Source organism: Solanum lycopersicum, chromosome 1, assembly GCF_036512215.1.
Source record: "Solanum lycopersicum chromosome 1, SLM_r2.1".
Classification (NCBI taxonomy): Eukaryota; Viridiplantae; Streptophyta; class Magnoliopsida; order Solanales; family Solanaceae; genus Solanum; species Solanum lycopersicum.
The window spans coordinates 22,223,027-22,247,408 of record NC_090800.1 but is presented as its reverse complement, the minus strand read 5'-3'; the positions used below and the strand labels follow the sequence as shown (position 1 = coordinate 22,247,408).

Here is a 24,382-nt window from a genome sequence, read left to right as displayed (position 1 = left end):
TTTCAACTCAATTTGGCTGATTTAGATTCACTTGGCTATGCCAAGACAGAATGTGGCCTTTGTAATTTTCTTTTAGCAATAAGGTCTCTCCAAATCTCAGTCCCAAGGATTAAAATTAAAACCTAGCCCACCATAGGAAATTTCAACCTAATTTCCCCAAATCACCCCAGCCCATGCCTTTTCAGTTTACCCGGTCCAAACCGTTCTCTTCCTTAGCAGAGAGTCCAGAACATCCTGTTGTTCCAAGACTTTTCCCATAGTTCCAAACACACACACCAACGAGGAAGAACAACAGGCGTGAGTAGCAAACATGAAGGTCCATTAATGGCGTTACATGGGAGGTATTCGCAGCACCAAGGACGCGTGGTCCAGACGTCCCAACGTCTTCTTCCTCTTTCCCATTTTGTCTTAGACAGTACTTTTGGCTGCAGATTTTGTGCGTTTCCAGCTGCTTGCTTCGTCTCCCTTAGCGCGAGATCATGCCACATCGACATCAAGGACGGGAGATCGATCTTAATCGTCCATTATCCTTTCCCTTTTCAGAATAAAGTTGGAATTTCATAAAAGGGTTGCTTATCCAACTTAGTGAAATTCTTTTTTTTTTTGAGAATTTGAATTGGAAAAGAACTCCTCTCTCATTAATTAATGAGTTGTTCCCCCCCCCCCCAAATTCAAACCCTAAATTCCTCTCTATATAAACTCCCTTTCATCGTTTTGGAGAGGGGGGGGGGCAGTCGAGATACGAAAAAAAGAGGAAAATTTTTCTTTAGAAGCATCATAAATATTAATAAAAATTTTCGGAAACAATGAGCTAAAAAGTTTAGTTAAATATTTAGAAAATCTTGGTCATGCCTAAGGTTGTGGATTTGCATCCACTGTTTGATAGTCTAGATTACTCTTCGAGTTTCTATCTATTATTTCTCTGTTTAGTCGACTGCTTAATGACATGGGGTGGTTCTTTTGTTCATAAGTGTAACGACCTGTTTAGTCGTTTTGAGTTGTAGAGTTTGTTTCTGGTAATAACTGTCTAAGTCGACGGAGCCCACGATGGACCGTCATGGGCACGATGGACGGTCGAGGGTGTCTCGTTCCAAAACACTTAGAATTCTGAAAAATTAGGGTGCTGAGAACAAGTCTCTGAACTTCGCGAAGGAAGAGCAGGACAGACCGTTGTGGGCACGACGGACCTTCACAGCCCCATTAGTGAAAAATTGTCTCTGAACTCTGTGACGACTCAGCAGGACAGACCGTTGCAGGAACGACGGCCCGTCATAGGCTACGTGACCCTGACTGGGTCGGATTTATGTTAAATATTTTAGGGGGCGTTTTGGACTATTCCTGCTTATAATTATAAAGTTGGTGGTTGAATGTTAATAATTTAATTACTTGGGGGTTAAAAGAGAGAACCTTGAATCAAGTAGTGGGTATTTTATCATCTTTTATACTTAATTAATGGTAATTAGGGTAAAAGAAAGAGGGTTTGAATAAGAAAAAGAAAAAGAACAGAGAGAGGGAGAAATGATCGTTTGAGAGAGAGGAAGAACACAGCTTTGGGAAAGTAGATTCTTAATCACGAATTCTTCGGTGGAGGTAGGTTAGGGTTTTTATGCTATTCGTAGTAAACTCTTAATAGCGAATGATATGTATTGGGTAGTGTTGTAAACCCTTCTATATGCTTAATTGTATGCTTGCATGAATGTGATTATATAATTGCGATAAAATAAGCATGATGAAGCTATTGAATCATAAATCTTGAAAAAACCCTAATCTACTTTGTTAATGATGATGCCTTGGTATAAAAGAAGGCTTGATGAACGAAAGTAGTGAGATTAAGGGATCGGGTGTCACGTTCCGACACCAGGCAGTATATGAGGATCGAAGTGTCACGTTCCGACACCAGGATAGTATGATGAGGATCGGAGTGTCACGTTCCGACACCAAGATAGTATATGAGGACCGGAGTGTCACGTTCCTACACCAGGATAGTATGATGAGGATCGGAGTGTCACGTTCCGACACCAAGATAGTATATGGATCGGGTGCCACGTTCCGGTACCAGGATAGTATATGAGGATCGGAGTGTCACGTTCTGACACCAGGATAGAATATGGATCGGGTGTCACGTTTCGACACCAGGATAGTATATGAGGATCGGAGTGTCACGTTCCAGCACCAGGATTAGTGAAGAGAATGAATCTTGAAAGATGTTAATATACTCAATTTAATGAACCTAATTTCAAAAATGAATATGATGGGGAGGCGTGAGTCCTCATTGATGTGCTTGGTATTGTGACCAAGGGTTATGGTAATTGTAAATGCCACATGTTGAGTATTGTAGTTGATTTTATGATATTATCTGATATATATTGTTTTGTATTTCGAGTTGGCCGATGATATCTACTCAGTACTTGTGTTTGTACTGACCCCTACTTGTATGTTTCTTTCTTTGTTATTTCTGGAGTACAGCGAACGTACCGTCGTCTTCAACTCAACCGCAACTCTAGCCAGTCTTCATTACACCGGATTTCAGGGTGAGCTAACGCTTCTATCTTAGACTGGATCTTCTTCTTCATGTCTTGATGCCTTGATGTTCCGGCATAGACTAGCTTTTATTTATTCTAGCTTTCTAGATACTCTTAGACTTAGTAATTTAAGGATAGATGTTCTTGTGATGATGACTTCCAGATTTTGGGGATAATGATAAGTTTGAGTTTAGAAGTTGATTATTGATTTCGTTAATGAGTTTTAAGTCTTCGCATTATTTTTATGTTTATTATGTTTGAAATGTTGGGGTTTAGATTGGTTGGTTCGCTCACATAGTAGGATAAGTGTGGGTGCCATTCGCGGCCCGCTTTGGGTCGTGACAAACTTGGTATCAGAGCATTAGCTTCGTTGGTCTCATCACACAAGAACGAGTCTAGTAGAGTCTTGAGGAACGGTAGGGGACGCCTTTTCTCTTCCTTTAGAGGCTATAAGACTTTAGGAAAATTCCATTCTTTTTTTTTCGTGCTATTACTTGGATCCAATTGGCATCTAGGTGATACGAATTGGTATCTGACCATCTTCACTCTATTTCGCAGATGGTTAGAACTAGAGCAACAACCGCGCCAACACCAACACCGGCAAGACAAGATGCATCTGAGCCAGCCACTGGGGCAGTAGCTCGAAGAGGGACAGTGGCAAGAGGCCGTGGTAGAGGTCGCGGGAGGACGTCCTCTAGAGAAAGAGGACAAACACCTGGCCCATCTAGTACTAGGGCGGTGACTCCTCCACCGACTGAGGAAGTAGTAAGAGAGGGCGAGGAATGGGAAAATGAGCAAGTGTAGAATGAGGAATTACCACCCCAACCTACCCCAAAGGTGATCAATCAGGTTCTTTCCTATCTTAGCGGATTATCTGATCAAGGCCAGACACCTCCAGTGTTTTCTGCTCGAGCACCCTAGGTTCCAGAGGTACAGCCTGCAGCTACTGTGGCTCCCCGCATGGATGCCTCATTGGAAATAGGCACGTTTCCTTGTTTGACTACAGGGCCTATAATGACAAGCGATCAGCATGAACTTTTTAGTAAGTTCTTGAAATTGAAACCTCCAGTCTTCAAGGGTGCTGAATCTGAGGATGCCTATGATTTTCTGGTTGATTGTCATGAGTTACTACATAAAATGGGCATAGTGGAACGATTTGGCGTTGAGTTTGTAACCTATCAATTTCAGGGAAATGCCAAAATGTGGTGGCGGTCACATGTTGAGTGTCAACCCCCACAGGCACCACCTATGACTTGGGCATCATTATCTAGTTTATTTATGGAGAAGTATATACCCCGTACTTTGAGGGATAGGAGGAGAGATGAATGCGTATGAGGTTAAGTTCCGTGCATTATCCAGGTATGCCACCCAGCTTTGCTTTAGTCCACAAGAGCGGATTCGCCGTTTTGTGAAGGGGTTGAGGTCAGATTTGCGGATTTGAGCCTTACAGGTAGCGGCTATAGCAAAATCCTTTTAGGAAGTGGTAGACTTCGTGATAGAGGTGGAGGGAGTGAAGCCAGATGACTTCACCATGGCATCGACATCTAAAAGGTTTCGTAAGGGAGGTGAGTTTAATGGTTCATACTCCAGAGGACAGGGTTCAAGAGGTTACCCAGTCCGACCAATTCAGTCCTCACTACAGGCTGTAGCTGGGGGTCCACCGCGGACCGGTCAACATTTCTCTGAGTTTGGAGGTTATCCCCAGACTCCGTCGTTCTCACAGAGACCTATGCTTGAATCTAGAGAGTGTTATGGATGTGGAGAGACTGGACATATTAAGATGTATTGTCCAAAACAGAGTTACAGACCCCCAATAGTCAGAGGTAGAGGTGGTCATGGAAGAGGCCGCTATTCTGGAGAACATGGTGGCCGAGGTAATGGTGGTCACCAAATCAACCGGGATGGCGGGAAAACTGGAGCCACTACAACACAACATGGTAGGGGCAACCGGCAGACAGGCGATAGGGCCCATTGTTACGCTTTCCCCGGGCGGTCGGAAGCGGAGACATCCGATGCTGTTATCACAGGTAATCTTTTGGTTTGTGATTGCATGGCTTCCATATTATTTGATCCTGGATCCACATTTTCATATGTATCTTCTTCATTTGCTACTGGTCTTAATTTACATTGTGAATTGCTTGACATGCCTATTCGTGTTTCTACTCCGGTGGGTGAGTCTGTGATAGTTGAAAAGGTGTATAGGTCTTGTCTTGTAACGTTTGTGGGGAGCAATACTCATGTAGACCTGGTTATCTTAGAAATGGTTGATTTCGATGTAATTCTGGGTATGACTTGGCTTTCTCCAAACTTTGCAATCATAGATTGTAATGCTAAAACTGTGACGTTAGCCAAGCCTGGGACAGATCCGTTAGTGTGGGAGGGTGACTACAATTCCAATCCGATTCGTATCATCTCCTTTCTTTGTGCTAAGAAAATGGTTAGTAAGGGTTGTTTGGTGTTCTTAGCACATCTCAGAGATGATACTACCCAAGTACCTTCAATTGAGTCGGTTTCAATAGTCCGTGAGTTTCTGGATGTGTTTCCTGCAGACCTTCCTGGTATGCCACCGGATAGGGATATCGACTTTTGCACTGATCTGGAGCCGGGTACTCGCCCCATTTCTATACCCCCTTATAGAATGGCTCCTGCTAAGTTAAGAGAGTTAAAGGCCCAACTTCAAGAATTGTTAATAAAAGGCTTTATTAAACCAAGTGCATCCCCTTAGGGTGCTCCCGTTTTGTTTGTGAAGAAGACGGATGGAAGTTTTCGGATGTGCATAGACTACAGGCAACTAAATAAAGTAACTGTTAAGAACAAGTATCCTCTTCCTTGCATTGATGATTTGTTCGATCAGTTACAAGGTGCTTGTACCTTCTCAAAAATCGATTTGAGATCTGGTTATCATCAATTGAAAATACGGCCAACGGATGTACCAAAGACTGCTTTTCAGACCAGGTATGGACATTATGAACTCTTAGTAATGTTTTTTGGGCTTACTAATGCCCCTGCTGCTTTTATGAGTTTGATGAACGGGATTTTTAAGCCACATATAGACCTCTTTGTCATCGTATTCATTGATGATATACTGGTATACTCAAAGAGCAAGAAAGAACATGAGGAGCACTTGAGAATTGTATTGGAAATGTTGAGGGAGAAAAAGCTTTATGCCAAATTCTCTAAGTGTGAATTTTGGCTAGATTCAGTGTCCTTCTTGGGGCATGTGGTTTCTAAGGATGGAGTGATGGTGGATCCTTCTAAGATTGAAGTAGTGAAGAGTTGGGCAAGACCTACTAATGTTACAGAGGTAAGGATCTTCGTTGGTTTAGCTAGCTACTACCGTCGATTTGTCAAGGGATTTTCTTCTGTTGCTTCCCTACTGACAAACTTGACTAAGCAGAGTGTTCCATTTGTATGGTTGGACGAGTGTGAAGAAAGCTTTCAGAAGCTCAAGACTTTGATGACTACTGCACCAATTCTTACCTTGCTAGTGGAAGGTAAGAATTTCACTGTTTATTATGATGCATCTTATTCTGGTTTGGGTGCAGTGCTAATGCAAGAGAGGAATATAATTGCTTATGCTTCGAGGCAATTAAAGGTGCATGAACGTAATTATCCAACCCATGATTTGGAGTTGGCTGCGGTAGTGTTTGCATTAAAGCAATGGAGGCACTATCTATATGGGGTTAAGTGTGAAGTTTATAAAGATCACCGTAGTTTACAGTATGTCTTTACTCAGAAGGATTTGAATTTAAGACAGAGGAGGTAGATGGAACTGCTGAAGGACTATGATATTACTATTTTGTATCACCCAGGAAAAGCTAACGTTGTGGCAGATGCTTTAAGTAGAAAGGCAGGGAGCATGGGAAGTCTAGCTCACTTGCAGGTTTCTAGACGCCCATTGGCTAGAGAAGTTCAGACTCGGGCTAATAACCTTATGAGGCTAGAAGTAAATGAGAAGGGAGGATTTTTGGCTTGTGTGGAGGCAAGATCTTCCTTTCTTGACACGATTAAGCGAAAGCAATTTAATGATGAGAAGCTGATCCGGATCCGAGATAAGGTGTTGCGAGGAGAGGCTAAAGAAGCAAAAATCGATGAGGAAGGTGTTTTGAGAATTAAGGGAAGGGTATGTGTACCCCGCGTCGATGATTTAATCCACACTATTCTTACAGAGGCTCATAGTTCAACGTATTCCATACATCCTAGTGCAACCAAGATGTACCGTGACCTAAAGCAACATTTTTGGTGGAGTAGAATGAAGCGTGACATTGTTGACTTTGTTGCTCAATGCCCGAATTGTCAGCAAGTAAAGTATGAACACCAGAGGCCTAGAGGGACACTTCAGAGAATGCCCATTCCTGAATGGAAGTGGGAGAGAATTGCAATGGACTTTGTGGTTGGTCTTCCAAAGACAATGGGTAAGTATGACTCCATTTGGGTAATTGTTGATAGGTTAACTAAGTCTGCTCATTTCATTCCGGTCAAGGTGACTTATAATGCAGAGAAGTTAGCCAAAATTTACATCTCAAAAATTGTTCGATTGCATGGAGTTCCACTCTCCATCATATCAGATAGAGGTACGCAGTATACTTCTATGTTTTGGAAGACATTGCATGCTGAAATAGGTACTAGATTGGACCTTAGTACTGCGTTCCATCCTCAGACTGATGGTCAGTATGAGCGAACGATTCAGGTTTTGGAGTATATGCTTCGTGCATGTGTGATAGAGTTTGGTGGTCATTGGGATAACTTCTTACCCTTAGCAGAGTTTTCATACAATAATAGCTATCACTCAAGTATTGATATGGCTCCTTTCGATGCATTGTATAGGAGGAGATGTAGGTCTCCCATTGGGTGGTTTGATGCATTTGAGGTTAGACCTTGGGGTACTGACCTTCTGAGGGAATCATTAGATAAAGTGAAATGCATTCAGTAAAAGCTTCTAGCGGCTCAAAGTAGGCAGAAAGAATATGCAGATCGAAAGGTTAGGGACGTGGAGTTTATGGAGGGCGAGCAAGTCTTACTGAAGGTTTCACCCATGAAAGGGGTGATGAGGTTTGGTAAGCGAGGTAAGCTTAGTCCGAGGTACATTGGTCCCTTTGAAGTTCTGAAGCGCGTGGGGGAGGTAGCTTATGAATTGGCCTTACCCCCAGGACTGTCAGGAGTTCATCCGGTATTTCATGTGTCTATGATGAAAAGATACCATGGGGATGGAAACTACATCATTCGTTGGGATTCAGTCCTGCTTGATGAGAATTTGTCTTATGATGAGGAGCCTGTTGCTATTTTAGATAGAGAAGTCCGCAAGTTGAGGTCAAGAGAGATTGCATCCATCAAGGTTCAATGGAAGAATCAGCCGGTTGAAGAATCCACTTGGGAGAAAGAGGCTGATATGCAAGAAAGATACCCACATCTGTTTACAGATTCAGGTACTCTTTTTCGCCCTTATTTTTCTTCTTGTGATCGTTCAGGGACGAACGATGGGTAAATTGGTATCTATTGTAATGACCTGTTTAGTCGTTTTGAGCTGTAGAGTTTATTTCTGGTAATAACTGTCTAAGTTGATGGATCCCACGATGGACCGTCATGGGCACGACGGACCGTCGAGGGTGTCTCGTTCCAAAACACTTAGAATTCTGAAAAATTAGGGTGCTGAGAACAACTCTCTGAACTTTATGACGGAAGAGCAGGACAGACCGTCGAGGGCACGACGGACTGTCACAGCCCCTTTAGTGAAAAATTGTCTCTGAACTCTGTGACAACTCAGCAGGACGGACCGTCGCAGGAACGACGGCCCGTCACAGGAACGACGGCCCGTCACAGGCTACGTGACCCTGACTGGGTCGGATTTCTATTAAATATTTTAGGGGGCGTTTTGGACTATTCCTGCTTATAATTATAAAGTTGGTGGTTGAATGTTAATAATTTAATTACTTGGGGGTTAAAAGAGAGAACCTTGAATCAAGTAGTGGGGTATTTTATCATCTTTTATACTTAATTATATGGTAATTAGGGTAAAAGAAAGAGGGTTTGAATAAGAAAAAGAAAAAAAACAGAGAAAGAGGGAGAAACGATCGATTGAGAGAGAGGAAGAACACAGCTTTGGGAAAGTAGATTCTTGATCACGAAGTCTTCGGTGGAGGTAGGTTTTGGTTTTTATGCAATTCGAAGTGAACTCTTAATAGCGAATGTTATGTATTGGGTAGTCTTGTGAACCCTTCTATATGCTTAATTGTATGCTTGCATGAATGTGATTATATAATTGTTATAAAATAAGCATGATGAAGCTATTGAATCATAAATCTTGAAAAAAACCCTAATCTACTTTATTAATGATGATGCCTTGGTATAAAAGAAGTCTTGATGAACGAAAATAGTGAGATTAGGGGATCGGGTGTCACGTTCCGACACCAGGATAGTATATGAGGATCGGAGTGTCACGTTCCGACACCAGGATAGTATGATGAGGATCGGAGTGTCACGTTCCGACACCAGGATAGTATATGAGGATTGGAGTGTCACGTTCCGACACCAGGATAGTATGATGAGGATCGGAGTGTCACGTTCTGACACCAGGATAGTATATGGATCGGGTGCCACGTTTCGGTACCAGGATAGTATATGAGGATCGGAGGGTCACGTTCCGACACCAGGATAGAATATGGATCGGGTGTCACGTTCCGACACTAGGATAGTATATGAGGATCGGAGTGTCACGTTCCGGCACCAGGATAGTATATGAGGATCGGAGTGTCACGTTCCGGCACCAGGATTAGTAAAGAGAATGAATCTCGAAAGATGTTAATATTATCAATTTAATGAACCTAATTTCCAAAATGAGTATGATGGGGAGGCGTGAGTCCTCATTGATGTGCTTGGTGTTGTGACCAAGGGTTATGGTAATTGTAAATGCCGCATGTTGAATATTGTAGTTGATTTTATGATATTATCTGATATATACTGTTTTCTGTTTCGAGTTGGCCGATGATATCTACTCAGTACTTGTGTTTGTACTGACCCCTACTTGTATGTTTCTTTCTTTGTTATTTGTGGAGTACAGCGAACGTGCCGTCGTCTTCAACTCAACCGCAACTCTAGCCAGTCTTCATTACACCGGATTTCAGGGTGAGCTAACGCTTCTAGCTTGGACTGGATCTTCTTCTTCATGTATTGATGTCTTGAAGTTCCGGCATGGACTAGCTTTTTATTTATTCTAGCTTTCTAGATACCTTTAGACTTAGTAATTTGAGGATAGATGTTCTTGTGATGATGACTTCCAGATTTTGGGGATAATGATAAGTTTGAGTTTAGAAGTTGATTATTGATTTCGTTAATGAGTTTTAAGTCTTCCGCATTATTTTTATGTTTATTATGTTTGAAATGTTGGGGTTTAGATTGATTGGTTCACTCACATAGTAGGATAAGTGTGGGTGCCACTCGCGGCCCGCTTTGGGTCGTGACAATAAGTAATGAGGCACTGTGTGTGGTTTGGATAACCGTTTATGTATGTGTCCATACAAGTATGAACTCTCAAACCTTCTTATATGGTTAACATGAATGAATATTTGTTTGTTATGTTATGATCCTTTAGTTTTATGTATTTCTAGATTATTTATTTTATTTTATTTTTTGATTTTTTTGTTTCTGTTGCCAGTAAGATTTATCCATAAAAAGTTTGTCTTTCCCACTGTTCGAACTTCAACCGAAAGCACCTACCTTCTAGTCGAGTCAGTTTAAATTGGAGTTCTCTTAGTCGTTTCGGAGTTAGTCTTTAAGATCGTTCGAAACCTGATATCTATTGGTATTATCTTTTCATGTGTGTAGTCGGAGACACTGACTCGATTGTGTAATTTATGGTCTCTGTTTCCGGAAAAGTAGAGAACCAGCTCTTCTCTTGCATTCCATATTAGGTATATATGTGTTTATATGCAACATGATAGTTTGAGGAAAAGTTTGTTTAGTTTTGATGATTTATCGTTAAACTTCACTTCCCTTTAGATGATTTGGCAAAGCCACTCCCCTCTCTTACTCTTTGACCTTTGTTTAAAGATTTAATTTAGCACTGTAAAATCTCAGTAATTGATAAAGTGTAGCATGTTTCCTTTACATGTTTTAAATATAAATGTTGAGCAACAGTGAGGTATTCGCCTGTGTATGATGGATTACTAGGAATATATGCATGCAAGTGTGTGCTACTGGCTTAGAGTCATACTTGTTATAAGATTTGCAAGCCTTATTCTTAGTTCACTTGGGTTTTGTCTTTGAAGCCATTTATTTCGATCTAGTTCGAGTCTCTAAAATAGTTGACAACTCTTATTTCCGTTTTGTTCGAGATAAATTTAATGATTTTATCGGTCCATGTTCTAATCCATCATTTTATTGCATGTGAAACTTCTCTCGAGTTCATTTTGGGACTCTCTCTTCATCCTTGCATCATTCGTTTGAGCCACAAAAGCTTGAACCATTATATACGAGTCGTAAACCCCCTCAAAAGCCGGTGTACAGGTCAAAAGACAACAAATATGTTGTTGGAAATTGATTTTTACAGGTTTTGAGAAGGCTGTAAACTAGTTTATATACACCATATACATTAATATACAGATCCAAAACAGGAATATGAGGACAAATTTTAAAAACAGGTCAAAAATCAGCATTAGCTCGCTGAAAGTTAATTTTTCAGGCCCCCAAAAGTTGAAGAACAGGTCGATATACCAGATGTATACACTGATATACAGTTTGAATATACAATATACAAGTCAAAACGTTTCTACTGCAGGGTAAAAACGCAAGAAATACAAAAGGAAAAATTGTATATAATAGAAAACTAATAACCTAAATTAAATGGAATAGCTAGGGTGTTATTTAATTGTGCTCCATAGCAAACATTAGCTAAAATTTGCCAGTGTCTCTCTCCCAAAAATCTCGTTCGCCACTCTCCATTCTCACTCGCCTCTCTCGCTTTATACACAGAAGTGTATAATTCTGTTTCTGTTTTGTATAAAGCGAGAGAAAATTGTATATACACATGCAAAAATGTATATCTTCGTGTTATACACTTAATTATACAATTTACAAACATTTTACTTCAAATATGGCAGAGAAAAAGGCCAACGAATTATACAATTGCGAATTATACAATTGCAGTGAAATACAGTTTTCTCTAGCTTTATACAACAGAAGTGTATATATTGTGTTTCTGTTTTTGTATAAAGCGAGAAAAACATATAGCTTCTTGCTATACACTTATAATTATGGAATATACATACATTTTAATTTGGTTCAACTGTATGCAAAACAAATTATACAATTGCAGCGAAATAGGCCAGGGAACTATACAATTTAGGCCAAGGAATTATACAATTGTATATGTATAGCAAATTATACAGTTTTATGTTTGCTATGGAGCGCAATTATGCAAAGTTTGCTATAGTATACAAATATGAATTTTTTGTTTGCTATATGTGAAAGTTGCCCAATATAAAATCCTCAAGAATCGCATGCTCGGGAGTCCAAAAATCATCCGTATACATGATGTATAAGTCGAATATACACATAATGTATATCATGGAAAATAAGGGAAAGAGGAGCCAAAACCCCAAGGATTTCGATAGGTCCAGCAACTTGGGCCCAAGTTCATTTTGTGGGCATTTCAGTATAAGACAGGTGGGCTGAAAGCCCAATTTCGTGGAATTTGGACAAATTGGCCCAAGTTCAAATACTACTCTCCTATTCCCTCAATATTTATGTACTGTTATTGACTAACATTTTGGTTCCAATTTAATTAATTGTCAACCGATAGTTATTCCTCTTTATTTTTACATATTTAATAATATACAGATACTTATACATATAGATTTTGCTTAATCTTTATTCTATTTATTAGTTCTGTCAAATGTTTAAATTATTCTCTTTAGAATAACTCTTTAGTTTAATTTCCTCTTTAAGATAATTAATTTTAGGAAAATATAATAAAAAATGAGTAAGTAAAAATTTGAATTTATTTAACTTAGTTAAAAAATTTAAAATTTATTTTAAGAGTCAAAGTCATTTTTAGTCAAATCGCCGGTCAACCGTGAGTTACGGACATTCTGAGGGCCTAACAGCTTCTCAGAATGTACATTTGCACTTCGGACCATATTCAATTGATTTTTATCTGTTTTAAATCTTTTGAAAAATAATTTTCACTTTTTCTTGAGTAAATAATCAAGTGGCGACTCTGTTAATTTGGAAATTGATTTCTCTTAAATCATAAGATTAATTTATTTTTTGAAACTTAGTCATTTTTATTTTACTTATATATTTTCGTAAAACAATAATTATTATACTCGGTTCTAAAAATTCATGGATTGATATTCTATATTAAATTCTATAAATTAAAAGTACTATATATATATATATATATAATTGAAGAAATTCATTATGCAAGTTCAAAAGTTATAATTTGCTTTCATGTTCAAGCGTAACTTCTTTTTTGCATATGTTAATATTTAGAATTTTCTTCTAAGGCATATACTATAATTGTATAATCTGTACAACTTAAATGTTTCTTTTTATTAGGGCATGCATTTATATATACACACACACACACTTATCTTCTTCTTTATTTTCCTTTTAATGTTGATTAAAGACCCAATGATTTATTACTTAGTGATTAATTCATTCATTAGATGTACTTGAGTTATATTATAACGACAGATAATTAAAATTATATTGGAGTATTGCTAATATTTTTAAAGAACCTATTTACCATTATTTTTAATGTATGGATATTAGAAAAAGTTATTTGCAAGTTCAATTCAATTATTATTTATGACTGCGCGAAGCGCGCACAAATTACCTAGTTGATTAATAATTACTATCCCTCATTTAATAGATTATACATGTTAAATTTGTTAAGTTTCATTTCAATCATCATCTCAAAACGATCTTCATAATTAATAAAATACAATGGCAACATTACGTTTAAAGTAGAGAACTATATAGTTTATTGGATAAAAGTAATATTTTAGCATTTATTTTAAAAATCGCGCGAGGCGCGGCAAAATTCTCTAGTAGGTGATAAAAAATTTATTCATTGTTACATTATTTGACTTGACATAACATTTTAAATTAAAAAAGAATTTTTCAAACTTATAATCTAAAATAATATTTGACTACTTGTGTTACTATAAATAACAAATTTAAAAGGCAAAATATATGACTACACCCTTTAGGACTCATACGACTATACATCACAACATTCAACAAGACAATTTGTATAATATATGGTGTCCTAAATAGATTATGTTACATAAGGCTCATTCGTCTATTTGTTCAACTTTATACATTTATGTGTCTACTTGTGACACCCAAAATTGAAGAACATAAATGTTAAATAACACATTTATGTATAATGCCTTTTTGAGTTTTGTGATTTCATGTAGGATGTTGGAATTGATTTTTCATTCTGAAAAATTTACCACAAAAATAACTTTTTTAGGAAAAAACAAAAATAAAAGAAGACCTTGTAATGACACGCTAGATCGTTTTGAGAACTAGGACTAGTTTGACTCCTTTTGGAAATTTAAATGGGTACTTTTAAATAATTCGAAAACTAAGAGTATTTAGTTGATAAAAATTTTATTGAATAACTAATATAGTTAATAGTTAGTGGGTCATTTCATAATTCATTTATTACCTTTTATACTTGACCCATATAATTAAATTAAGTTAGTGGGCTTAACCACTTTTAATACTTAATTAATATTAGAAAAAAATAAAGGAGTAAGGGTAAGAAACTATCTGTGTGCGGCGTGAATGCAAACGTGAGGGGTCGAACGAAAATTTACGGGTAAGAAGCAATTTGAGATTTTTCTTGACTTTTACTTGGGTATTAATGAATGTATTATTGTTGTGTTAATTATTTTGCTATAAGGTTTTGAAAGATTGGTTGGCAGAAGTAGTGCCATTTTTTCTGAATTTGGGAGGGGACACTTTATCAAATAAATTGATAAATAAATAAAAATTTGTTAATAATTAAGGCAATTGCAATAGGTTGGTAGTAGTAAGTGTCAAATCTTTGGAAAGCATATGCTAGCAAAATTGAAAAGTAATAGTAGTAGAAAGGATTGTTGTCTTTTTCTTAGTTGCTGGAAATTTTTATTGTTTATATATTAGAATTGCAGTGGCTGTAGTTAATGGGGTTTTAGGCCAAAAAAAGAATGAAAAAAAATACAAGTTGGGAGGTCATATTGAGGCAGGTATATAGGAAGCCTGAGAATTTAGTATTTGCAAGTTAGTTCTTCGTATTGATTATTACCTTTGCTTATTTTCTTGTTATTATAACATTATCAATTTAGTTTTGTTATATTAAAATAGGTAATTAATTATTAGATGTATATTATATGATTAGCGTTGAAATTGAGCTACTTGGAGGAATTAAGGCTTAACATTAGGCTTGAACGTTAGCAATTTGGATCCTTGACATGTAATTATATCAAGAGTAGGATCTTGATTGAACATATGAGTGAGTTTTGAGGTTTATGTTGTACCTATAATAAATTTAAATGTCTACAAACTCGCTTATTTATGAAACTTGCATCATTGGTAGATCGTGAGCGTTTCGAAACTTTGCATAAAGGGAAGGAACTATCTTAAAGATTCATGACACGAATTTGGCACTTGAGGTATGTTAAGACTTTTTAGACTTATTGAAGGACGTTTTCCTAATTAAAGATTTAAAAACAAAATGAAAATAGACAAAGGGGTAAGGGCAAAAAAATGGGGTCTCGTATCAATGGTGTGACGGGCATTGGTACGAGTACCGATGTTATAAAAAGGAAAATTACTACTATAGAATGTGGATTGTAATTTGAGAATGCCAAAGCATATGGGCATTAGCTGATATATTATTGACTTGAAATTTTTGTATGATTGTGTTTTCTTTATTACACCCGTATAGTTGCGATAATTGAGGTGGTTATGTATTATGTTGATATTGATTGAGTGAGATGCATCATTATCCCCTTATATTGAAATGATATTGTATACATGCATTGACATGAGATTGAGTATAAGTTGGGCACGTGGAGATCATCCGTGCTGGGGATGGTGAGATGTTAAGATTGTAATTTGGGCACGTGGAAATCGTCCGTGCGGAAATTGTTTGATATTATGATAGTGCGTTGAGATTGTCCGCACAGACACGTGGAGATCGTCCGTGTCGGTATATGGACCTCGCAAGTCCCCCATGGGTCATGATCTCTCGATGTATTTCCAAGGAGTATCATGTAAATACGGTTGAGTGTGTACTGGATATTCTGAGACAATTCATTACATGGTGTTATATTGCATTGCATTTCATCACATCATTTATTTTGATGATTATGTGATTGTTTGGGTGTTTGGAAAATACTTGATGTTTGATTACCTTTATTGATGAAACTTAAATAGTGAGTGTAATATATATATATATATACACACACTTATATAATTTAAGAATTTATTTTGTTGTTTAAACTCCCGTCACTACTTCTTCATTGTCGGTCAATAAGACATACTGGGTACACGTGGTTTCGTACTCATACTACGCTTGTTGCACTCTTTGTGGTGCAGATTCAATTCCGAGTAGGAGCACATCTCGTGGAGCAAAGTGAGTCCGGCTTGAAGTTTTTGGAGTTGTGGTGAGCTGCTTGGCAGTTCCGTGGCCCACACCTCTCTCTATCTTTTACGTATTCTGTTATTCAGTGTTCAGACAGGATATCCCTTAAGTTAGATTTGTCATTTTAGTTTCATACTTGCATCGTATTCTAGAAGCTCTTGAACTTAAGACACAAATTCTTGGGGTGATATATTTTAGATTTTGCATTTCGTACTTATAAGGGACTCAATGTTGGAGATTCTTGCTAAGTGTTAGTGTTTTTACTCATTTGTTGATTTAGTTGGGTTAATATGTTGGGTTGGCTTACCTATTGGTTGGGAACATAGGTGCCATCACGACTTGCAAAATTTGGGTCGTGAAAAATTTGGTATCAAAGCCCTAGGTTCATCGGTCTCAAGAGTACAAGAGCAATGTCTAGTAGTGTCTTGCGGATCGGTATGAATACGTCCATACCTATCTTCGAGAGGCTATAGGACATTTAGGAAATAATCTTTTCTTTTATTCATTATCGTGCACACTTGACCTTGTAGAAATTCTAATCTTGATATTTCATTCTCTCTCAGATGACGAGGAATCGTACATCGGCAAGTGGTGGTCAGGATCCTATTCCTGCGCCTGCTTCTGGGAACACTGTCTGAGGTAGAGGTAGGAGACAAGCTCGAGGTCGGGGTAGGGGCCCTGTTGCAGCACATGTGGATGTTCAAGTACCAGTAGCTACCCAGGGTCGTGATAGGGCCGTACCTCCTGATGCAGAGGTTATTCACGGGGATGTGCAAGATCGTGTCGAGGGGGATGGGCCAGCTCAGGCTCCAACCAGTACTATTGTCCCCCCAGTGCTTCAAGATACCTTGGCTCGTATGTTAGGAATCTTAGATGGGATGGCCCAGGCAGGAGCTTTGCCTGTCACTTCTGATGGCTCACAGACCCGTGTTGGAGGTCAAACTCCAGATCCGATAGTTGCTCCAGATTCTCAGACTCCCAGGACTCAGCCAGCTGCCGCTGTAGCTCCTCGTTTGGATAGTATGGAGTTTCTAGATATGACATCACATTTGGTGAACAGGCCTTCTATGACTATTGATGAGCAAAAGATGTTTAGGAGGTTCAGACTAATAAATCCTCCTACTTATACTGGTGACTTAGCTGAGGATGCATATGAATTCATAGTTAGTTGTCATGAGAGGTTGCATAATCTTGGATTAGTGGAGTCTCATGGAGTTGACTATACAGCGTTTCAGATGACTGGCTCTGCTAAGCAGTGGTGGAGGGATTATATTAGTAGTAGGCCAGCTGGATCCCATCCACTATCCTGGACTAAGTTTACTCAGGTATTTCTATCCAAATTTGTTCCACGCAGTAAGAGGGAGCGCAAGAGGGCCGAGTTTGAGGGTTTGCAGCAAAATGGTATGTCAGTTGCAGAGTATGAGGGTAAATTTCATGCCTTGTCTAGGCATGCTTCGATGATACTTCCCACAGAGGCTGAGAGAGTGAGAAGGTTTGTTAAGGGGCTGATTATTCCGATCCGTCTAGGAGTTTCTCAGGTTGCTGCTTCTGGTGTTCCATTCCAAAAAGTGGTAGATGCTTCTAAGGAGTTGGAGATGATTCGACGTGAGGGATTTGAGCAGCGAGAGGGCAAGAGGACTCGTTATTCAGGTGATTATGGTGGTGCTCCGCCTAGGAGTTGGGGTTACTTGGGCAGAGGTTATCACCCTCAGTCCAGCAGACCCATTCATGCTGCTATACCAGCGTCTGAGGCTGGTTACGCTGGGCATAACTCTTCGAGCTTGGTACATACTTTGCAGGGTTCATCTTCTAGACCTGTAGTTCGTGGAGGGCATTCTGGTCATTCAGGTTCCTCTCATCAGCCTGCGTCTCATAGGGTTGCTTTGAGTGTGGTGATATGGGACACTATGAGGGACTGCCCTAGGACCAGACGTGGTGGCTTACATCAGGTTTCTCAGGTTCCGACTTCCAGGGCTGCACAACCTTCAGCTAGGGGTGGTGCACAGAATGGTAGAGGTGGTTCTCATTCAGGTAGAGGTGGTTCTCCTTCTGGTCGAGGTGGTGGTCGTGGAGGTTCACAATCTGATGGAGGTCGTTCTGACTGTTATGCTTTTCCAGGTAGGCCAGAGGCTGAAGCCTCAGATGCTGTTATCACAGGTATTATTCCGGTTTGTCATCGACCAGCTACTGTATTATTTGATCCAGGCTCTACTTATTCTTATGTGTCCACATATTTTGCTCCTAGTCTGGATATATTGTGTGAGTCTCTTGATTTGCCGATACGTGTTTCTACTCCTGTCAGGGATTCTGTAGTTGTAGATCAAGTGTATCGTTTATGTACTGTTACTTTGATGGGGTGTGACACTCATGCAGATTTAAAGGTCTTAGAAATGATAGATTTTGATGTGATTCTTGGTATGGATTGGTTATCTTCTTACCACGCAATTTTAAATTGTCATGCCAAGACCATCACTTTAGCTATGCCTGGAATTCCTATAGTAGAATGGAGAGGTACTCTTAGTCATCCTTCTAAGGGTGTGATATCATTCCTTAAGGCTTGTTAGTTGGTACAGAGAGGATGTTTGGCGTACTTGGCCCACATTCGAGATACCAGTATTGAGACTCCTATGCTTGAGTCTATTCCAGTAGTGAGTGAATTTTCAGAAGTATTTCCAACCGATTTGCCAGGTCTTCCACCAGATCGAGATATTGAGTATTGTATTAATGTGGAGCCAGGCACTCGGCCTATTTCCATTCCTCCTTATCGTATGGCACCAGCTGAATTGAAAGAGTTGAAGGAGCAGCTACAGGATTTGTTGAGCAAAGGTTTTATTAGACCAAGTGTATCTCCTTGGGGTGCTCCAGTGTTATTTGTGAAGAAGAAAGATGGATCTATGCGTATGTGTATTGACTATCAGCAGTTGAACAAGGTAACCATCAGAAATAAGTATCTGATACCTCGTATTGATGATTTATTTGATCAGTTGCAGGGTGCTTCAGTTTTCTCCAAAATTGACTTGAGATCTGGCTATCATCAGCTGAAGGTTAGGGCAGAGGATATCCCTAAGACGGCTTTTCAAACACGTTATGGTCATTACGAGTTTTTGGTGATGTCTTTCGGACTGACTAATGCCCCAGCAGCTTTTATGGACTTGATGAATGGAGTGTTCAGACCGTATTTAGATTCCTTTGTTATTGTCTTCATAGATGATATATTGATATACTCACGTACTAAGGAGGAGCATGAGCATCATTTGAGGATTGTTCTTGGGATTCTAAAGGAGAAGAAGCTTTATGCAAAGTTTTCAAAGTGTGAGTTTTGGCTTAGTTCGGTAGCATTCTTGGGACATGTAGTGTCCAAGGAGGGTATCATGGTGGATCCTAAGAAGATTGAGGCGGTTAGAGCTTGGGTCAGACCTACTTCAGTTACTGAGATTCGGAGTTTTTTGGGCCTTGCAGGTTATTATCGATGATTTGTTGAGGGTTTCTCATCCATTGCATCTCCATTAACTAGATTGACACAAAAGGAGGTGACTTTTCAGTGGTCTGACGAATGTGAGGCTAGTTTCCAAAAGCTCAAGACTTTATTGACTACTGCTCCGATTTTGACCCTACCCGTGGAGGGAGAGGGTTTTGTCGTATATTGTGATGCTTCGAGGCAGTTGGTCTTGGTTGTGTGTTGATGCAGAAGGGAAGGGTGATAGCTTATGCTTCGAGGCAGTTAAAGGTTCATGAGAAGAACTACCCTATTCATGATTTAGAGTTGGCGGCTGTTGTGTTTGCATTAAAGATTTGGAGGCATTATCTTTATGGTGTGCATTGTGAGGTGTTCACGGATCATCGTAGTATCCAGTATATATTCAATCAGAGGGATCTAAATTTGAGGCAGAGGAGATGGTTGGAGTTGCTCAAGGACTACGATATGACTATTCTTTATCACCCAGGCAAAGCAAATGTTGTAGCAGATGCCTTGAGTCGGAAGGCGGTAAGTATGGGTAGTCTAGCCATGTTACAGGTTGGCGAGCGTCCTTTATCTAGGGATGTCCAATCCCTGGCCAATAGCTTTGTGAGACTTGATATTTCAGAATCTAGTAAGGTGTTGGCTTATATGGAGGCTAGGTCATCCTTGTTGGAGAAGATTCGGGCTCAACAGTTTGATGATGGTGATTTATGTAAGATTAGGGATAAGGTTTTAAAAGGAGAAGCCAAGGTTGCAATTCTTTATAGTGAGGGAGTTTTGAGGATTAAGGGTCGTATATGTGTTCCTCGTACAGGTGATTTGACTAGATTGATCATGGAGGAGGCTCATAGTTCGAGGTACTCTATTCATCCGGCGGCTACTAAGATGTATCGTGACTTGAAGCAACACTATTGGTGGTGTCGTATGAAGAGGGACATAGTAGATTTTGTATCTCGATGTTTGAATTGTCAGCAAGTGAAGTATGAACACCAAAAGCATGGAGGTATGACTTAGAGGATGCCCATACCTGAGTGGAAGTGGGAGCGCATTGCTATGGACTTTGTGGTAGGGTTGCCACGTACTTTGGGTAAGTTTGATGCTATATGGGTCATCGTGGATCGACTGACTAAGTCTGCACACTTTGTACCGGTTCAGACTACCTATAACTCAGAGAAGTTAGCCAAGATCTATATTCAAGAGATAGTTCATTTGCATGGGGTTCCTATATCTATTATTTCAGATCATGGCACCCAATTTACATCTCATTTCTGGCGGTCTATGCAGAAAGAGTTGGGCACGCGAGTGGATCTTAGTACAGCCTTTCACCCTCAGACTGATGGTCAATCTGAGCGGACTATTCAGGTTCTTGAGGATATGTTGCGGGCATGTGTGATTGACTTTGGTGGTCAATGGGACCAGTTCTTGCCTCTAGCGGAGTTTGCTTACAATAATAGTTATCACTCGAGCATTGAGATGGCACCATTTGAGGCTTTGTATGGTAGGAGATGTCGATCTCCAATTGGCTGGTTTGATGCATTTGAGGTTAGACCATGGGGTACAGATTTGTTGAGGGAGTCATTGGACAAGGTCAAGTTGATCCAAGATAAACTTCTCATGGCTCAGAGTAGGCAAAAGAGTTATGCAGATCGAAAGATTCGTGATTTAGAGTTTATGGTTGGAGAGAGGGTTTTATTAAAGGTTTCACCCATGAAGGGGGTGATGAGGTTTGGAAAGAAGGGAAAGTTGAGCCCAAGGTATATTGGTCCTTTTGAGATTGTTGAGCGTATTGGTGAGGTGGTGTATCAGTTGGCTTTACCACCTGGTTTGTCAGGTGTTCATCCTGTATTTCATATTTCAATGCTTAAGAAGTATCATTAGGGTGGTGACCATGTGATTCAATGGGATTCAGTGTTACTTGATCAAAATTTGACTTTTGAGGAAGAGCCGATCATCATTTTGGATAGGCAAATTCGGAAGCTGAGGTCCAAGGAGATTGCTTCAGTAAAGGTTCAATGGAAGCATCGCTCAGTGGAGGAGGCTACATGGGAGACAGAGTAAGACATGAGGAGTAAATATCCTCATCTTTTTGAGCGTTCAGATTAGCTCTTTTCTTTTCCCGTTCGAGGACGAACGTTTGTTTAAGTGGTAGGTGATGTAACGACCCGCTAGATCGTTTTGAGAACTAGGACTAGTTTGACTCCTTTTGGAAATTTAAATGGGTACATTTAAATAATTCAAAGACTATGAGTATTTAGTTGATAAAAATTTTATTGAATAACTAATATAGTTAATAGTTAGTGGGTCATTTCATAATTCATTTATTACCTTTTATACTTGACCCATATAATTAAATTAAGTTAGTGGGCTTAACCACTTTTAATACTTAATTAATATTAGAAAAAAATAAAGGAGTAAGGGTAAGAAACTATCTGTGTGCGGCGTGAATGCAAACGTGAGGGGTCGAACGAAAATTTACGGGTAAGAAGCAATTTGAGATTTTTCTTGACTTTTACTTGGGTAATAATGAATGTATGATTGTTGTGTTAATTATTTTGATATGAGGTTTTGAAAGATTGGTTGGCAGAAGTAGTGCCGTTTTTTCTGAATTTGGGAGGGGACACTTTAATAATTAAATTGATAAATAAATAAAAATTTGTTAATAATTAAGGCAATTGCAATAGGTTGGTAGTAGTAAGTGTCAAATCTTTGGAAAGCATATGCTAGAAAAATTGAAAAGTAATAGTAGTAGAAAGGTTTGTTGTCTTTTTCTTAGTTGCTGGAAATTTTTATTGTTTATATATTAGAATTGCAGTGGCTGTAGTTAATGGGGTTTTAGGCCAAAAAAAGAATGAAAAAAAAATATAAGTTGGGAGGTCATATTGAGGCAGGTATATAGGAAGCCTGAGAATTTAGTATCTGCAAGTTAGTTCTTCGTATTGATTATTACCTTTGCTTATTTTCTTGTTATTATAACATTATCAATTTAGTTTTGTTATATTAAAATAGGTAATTAATTATTAGATGTATATTATATGATTAGCGTTGAAATTGAGATACTTGGAGGAATTAAGGCTTAACATTAGGCTTGAATGTTAGCAATTTGGATCCTTGACATGTAATTATATCAAGAGTAGGATCTTGATTGAACATATGAGTGAGTTTTGAGGTTTATGTTGTACCTATAATAAATTTAAATGTCTACAAACTCGTTTATTTACGAACCTTGCATCATTGGTAGATCGTGAGCATTTCGAAACTTTGCATAAAGGGAAGGAACTATCTTAAAGATTCGTGACAGGAATTCGGCACTTGAGGTATGTTAAGACTTTTTAGACTTGTTGAAGGACGTTTTCCTAATTAAAGATTTAAAAACAAAATGAAAATAGACAAAGGGGTAAGGGCAAAAAAATGGGGTCTCGTATCAATGGTGTGACGGGCATTGATACGAGTACCGATGTTATAAAAAGGAAAATTACTACTATAGAACGTGGATTGTAATTTGAGAATGCCAAAGCATATGGGCATTAGCTGATATATTATTGACTTGAAATTTTTGTGTGATTGTGTTTTCTTTATTACACCCGTATAGTTGTGATAATTGAGGTGGTTATGTATTATGTTGATATTGGTTGAGTGAGATGCATCATTATCCCCTTATATTGAAATGATATTGTATACATGCATTGACATGAGATTGAGTATAAGTTGGGCACGTGGAGATCAGCCGTGCTGGGGATGGTGAGATGTTAAGATTGTAATTTGGGCACGTGGAAACGGTCCGTGTGGAAATTGTTTGATATTATGATAGTGCGTTGAGATTGTCCGCACAGACACGTGGAGATCGTCCGTGTCGGTATATGGACCTCGCGAGTCCCCCATGGGTCATGATCTCTCGATGTATTTCCGAGGAGTATCATGTATATACGGTTGAGTGTGTACTGGATATTCTTAGACAATTCATTACATGGTGTTATATTGCATTACATTTCATCACATCATTTATTTTGATGATTATGTGTTTGTTTGGGTGTTTGAAAAATACTTGATGTTTGATTACCTTTATTGATGAAACTTAAATAGTGAGTGTAATTATATATATATATATATATATATATATATATATATATATATATATATATACTTATATAATTTAAGAATTTATTTTGTTGTATAAACTCCCGTCACTACTTCTTCGTTGTCGGTCAATGAGCATACTGGGTACACGTGGTTTCGTACTCATACTACGCTTGATGCACTCTTTGTGGTGCAGATTCGATTTCGAGTAGGAGCACATCTCGTGGAGCAAATTGAGTCCGGCTTGAAGTTCTTGGAGTTGTGGTGAGCTGCTTGGCTGTTCCGTGGCCCACACCTCCCTCTATATTTTATGTATTCTGTTATACAGTGTTCAGACAGGATATCCGTTAAGTTAGATTTGTCATTTTAGTTTCATACTTGCATCGTATTCTAGAAGCTCTTGTACTTAAGAAACCAATTCTTGGGGTGACATATTTTAGCTTCCGCATTTCGTACTTATAAGGGACTCAATGTTGGAGATTCTTGCTAAGTGTTAGTCTTTTTACTCATTTGTTGGTTTAGTTGGGTTAATATGCTGGGTTGATTTACCTATTGGTTGGGAACATAGGTGCCATCACGACTTGCAAAATTTGGGTCGTGACAGACACTTAATTGGAATGTGGTGCAGCGGATGAGGTTGTTACTCCTTTAATTAGAGGTCTCATGTTCGAGTCATATGCAAAATCTTTT

At 38.8% G+C, this 24,382-nt stretch overlaps 1 protein-coding gene across 4 annotated transcripts; it reads left to right on the top strand.

Moving 5' to 3' along the window:
• Positions 1-14,268: 14,268 nt before the first annotated feature.
• Positions 14,269-24,148, top strand: LOC112940708 (uncharacterized). Of its 4 annotated transcripts, XM_069297184.1 has the most exons (5): positions 14,274-14,349; positions 16,113-16,180; positions 16,722-18,315; positions 22,857-22,932; positions 23,889-24,148. In XM_069297184.1, the coding sequence occupies exons 3-4, from the start codon at positions 17,016-17,018 to the stop codon at positions 22,901-22,903; spliced, it is 1,347 nt and encodes a 448-aa protein (XP_069153285.1). In that variant the 5' UTR covers positions 14,274-14,349; positions 16,113-16,180; positions 16,722-17,015; the 3' UTR covers positions 22,904-22,932; positions 23,889-24,148. The 4 variants fall into 4 exon arrangements, with proteins under 4 accessions (XP_069153282.1, XP_069153283.1, XP_069153285.1 ...); XM_069297182.1 differs by lacking the exons at positions 22,857-22,932; positions 23,889-24,148 and adding an exon at positions 15,109-15,184 and having other exon boundaries at positions 14,271-14,349; positions 16,722-18,820; XM_069297186.1 differs by lacking the exon at positions 22,857-22,932.
• The last annotated feature ends 234 nt before the right edge of the window (positions 24,149-24,382 follow it).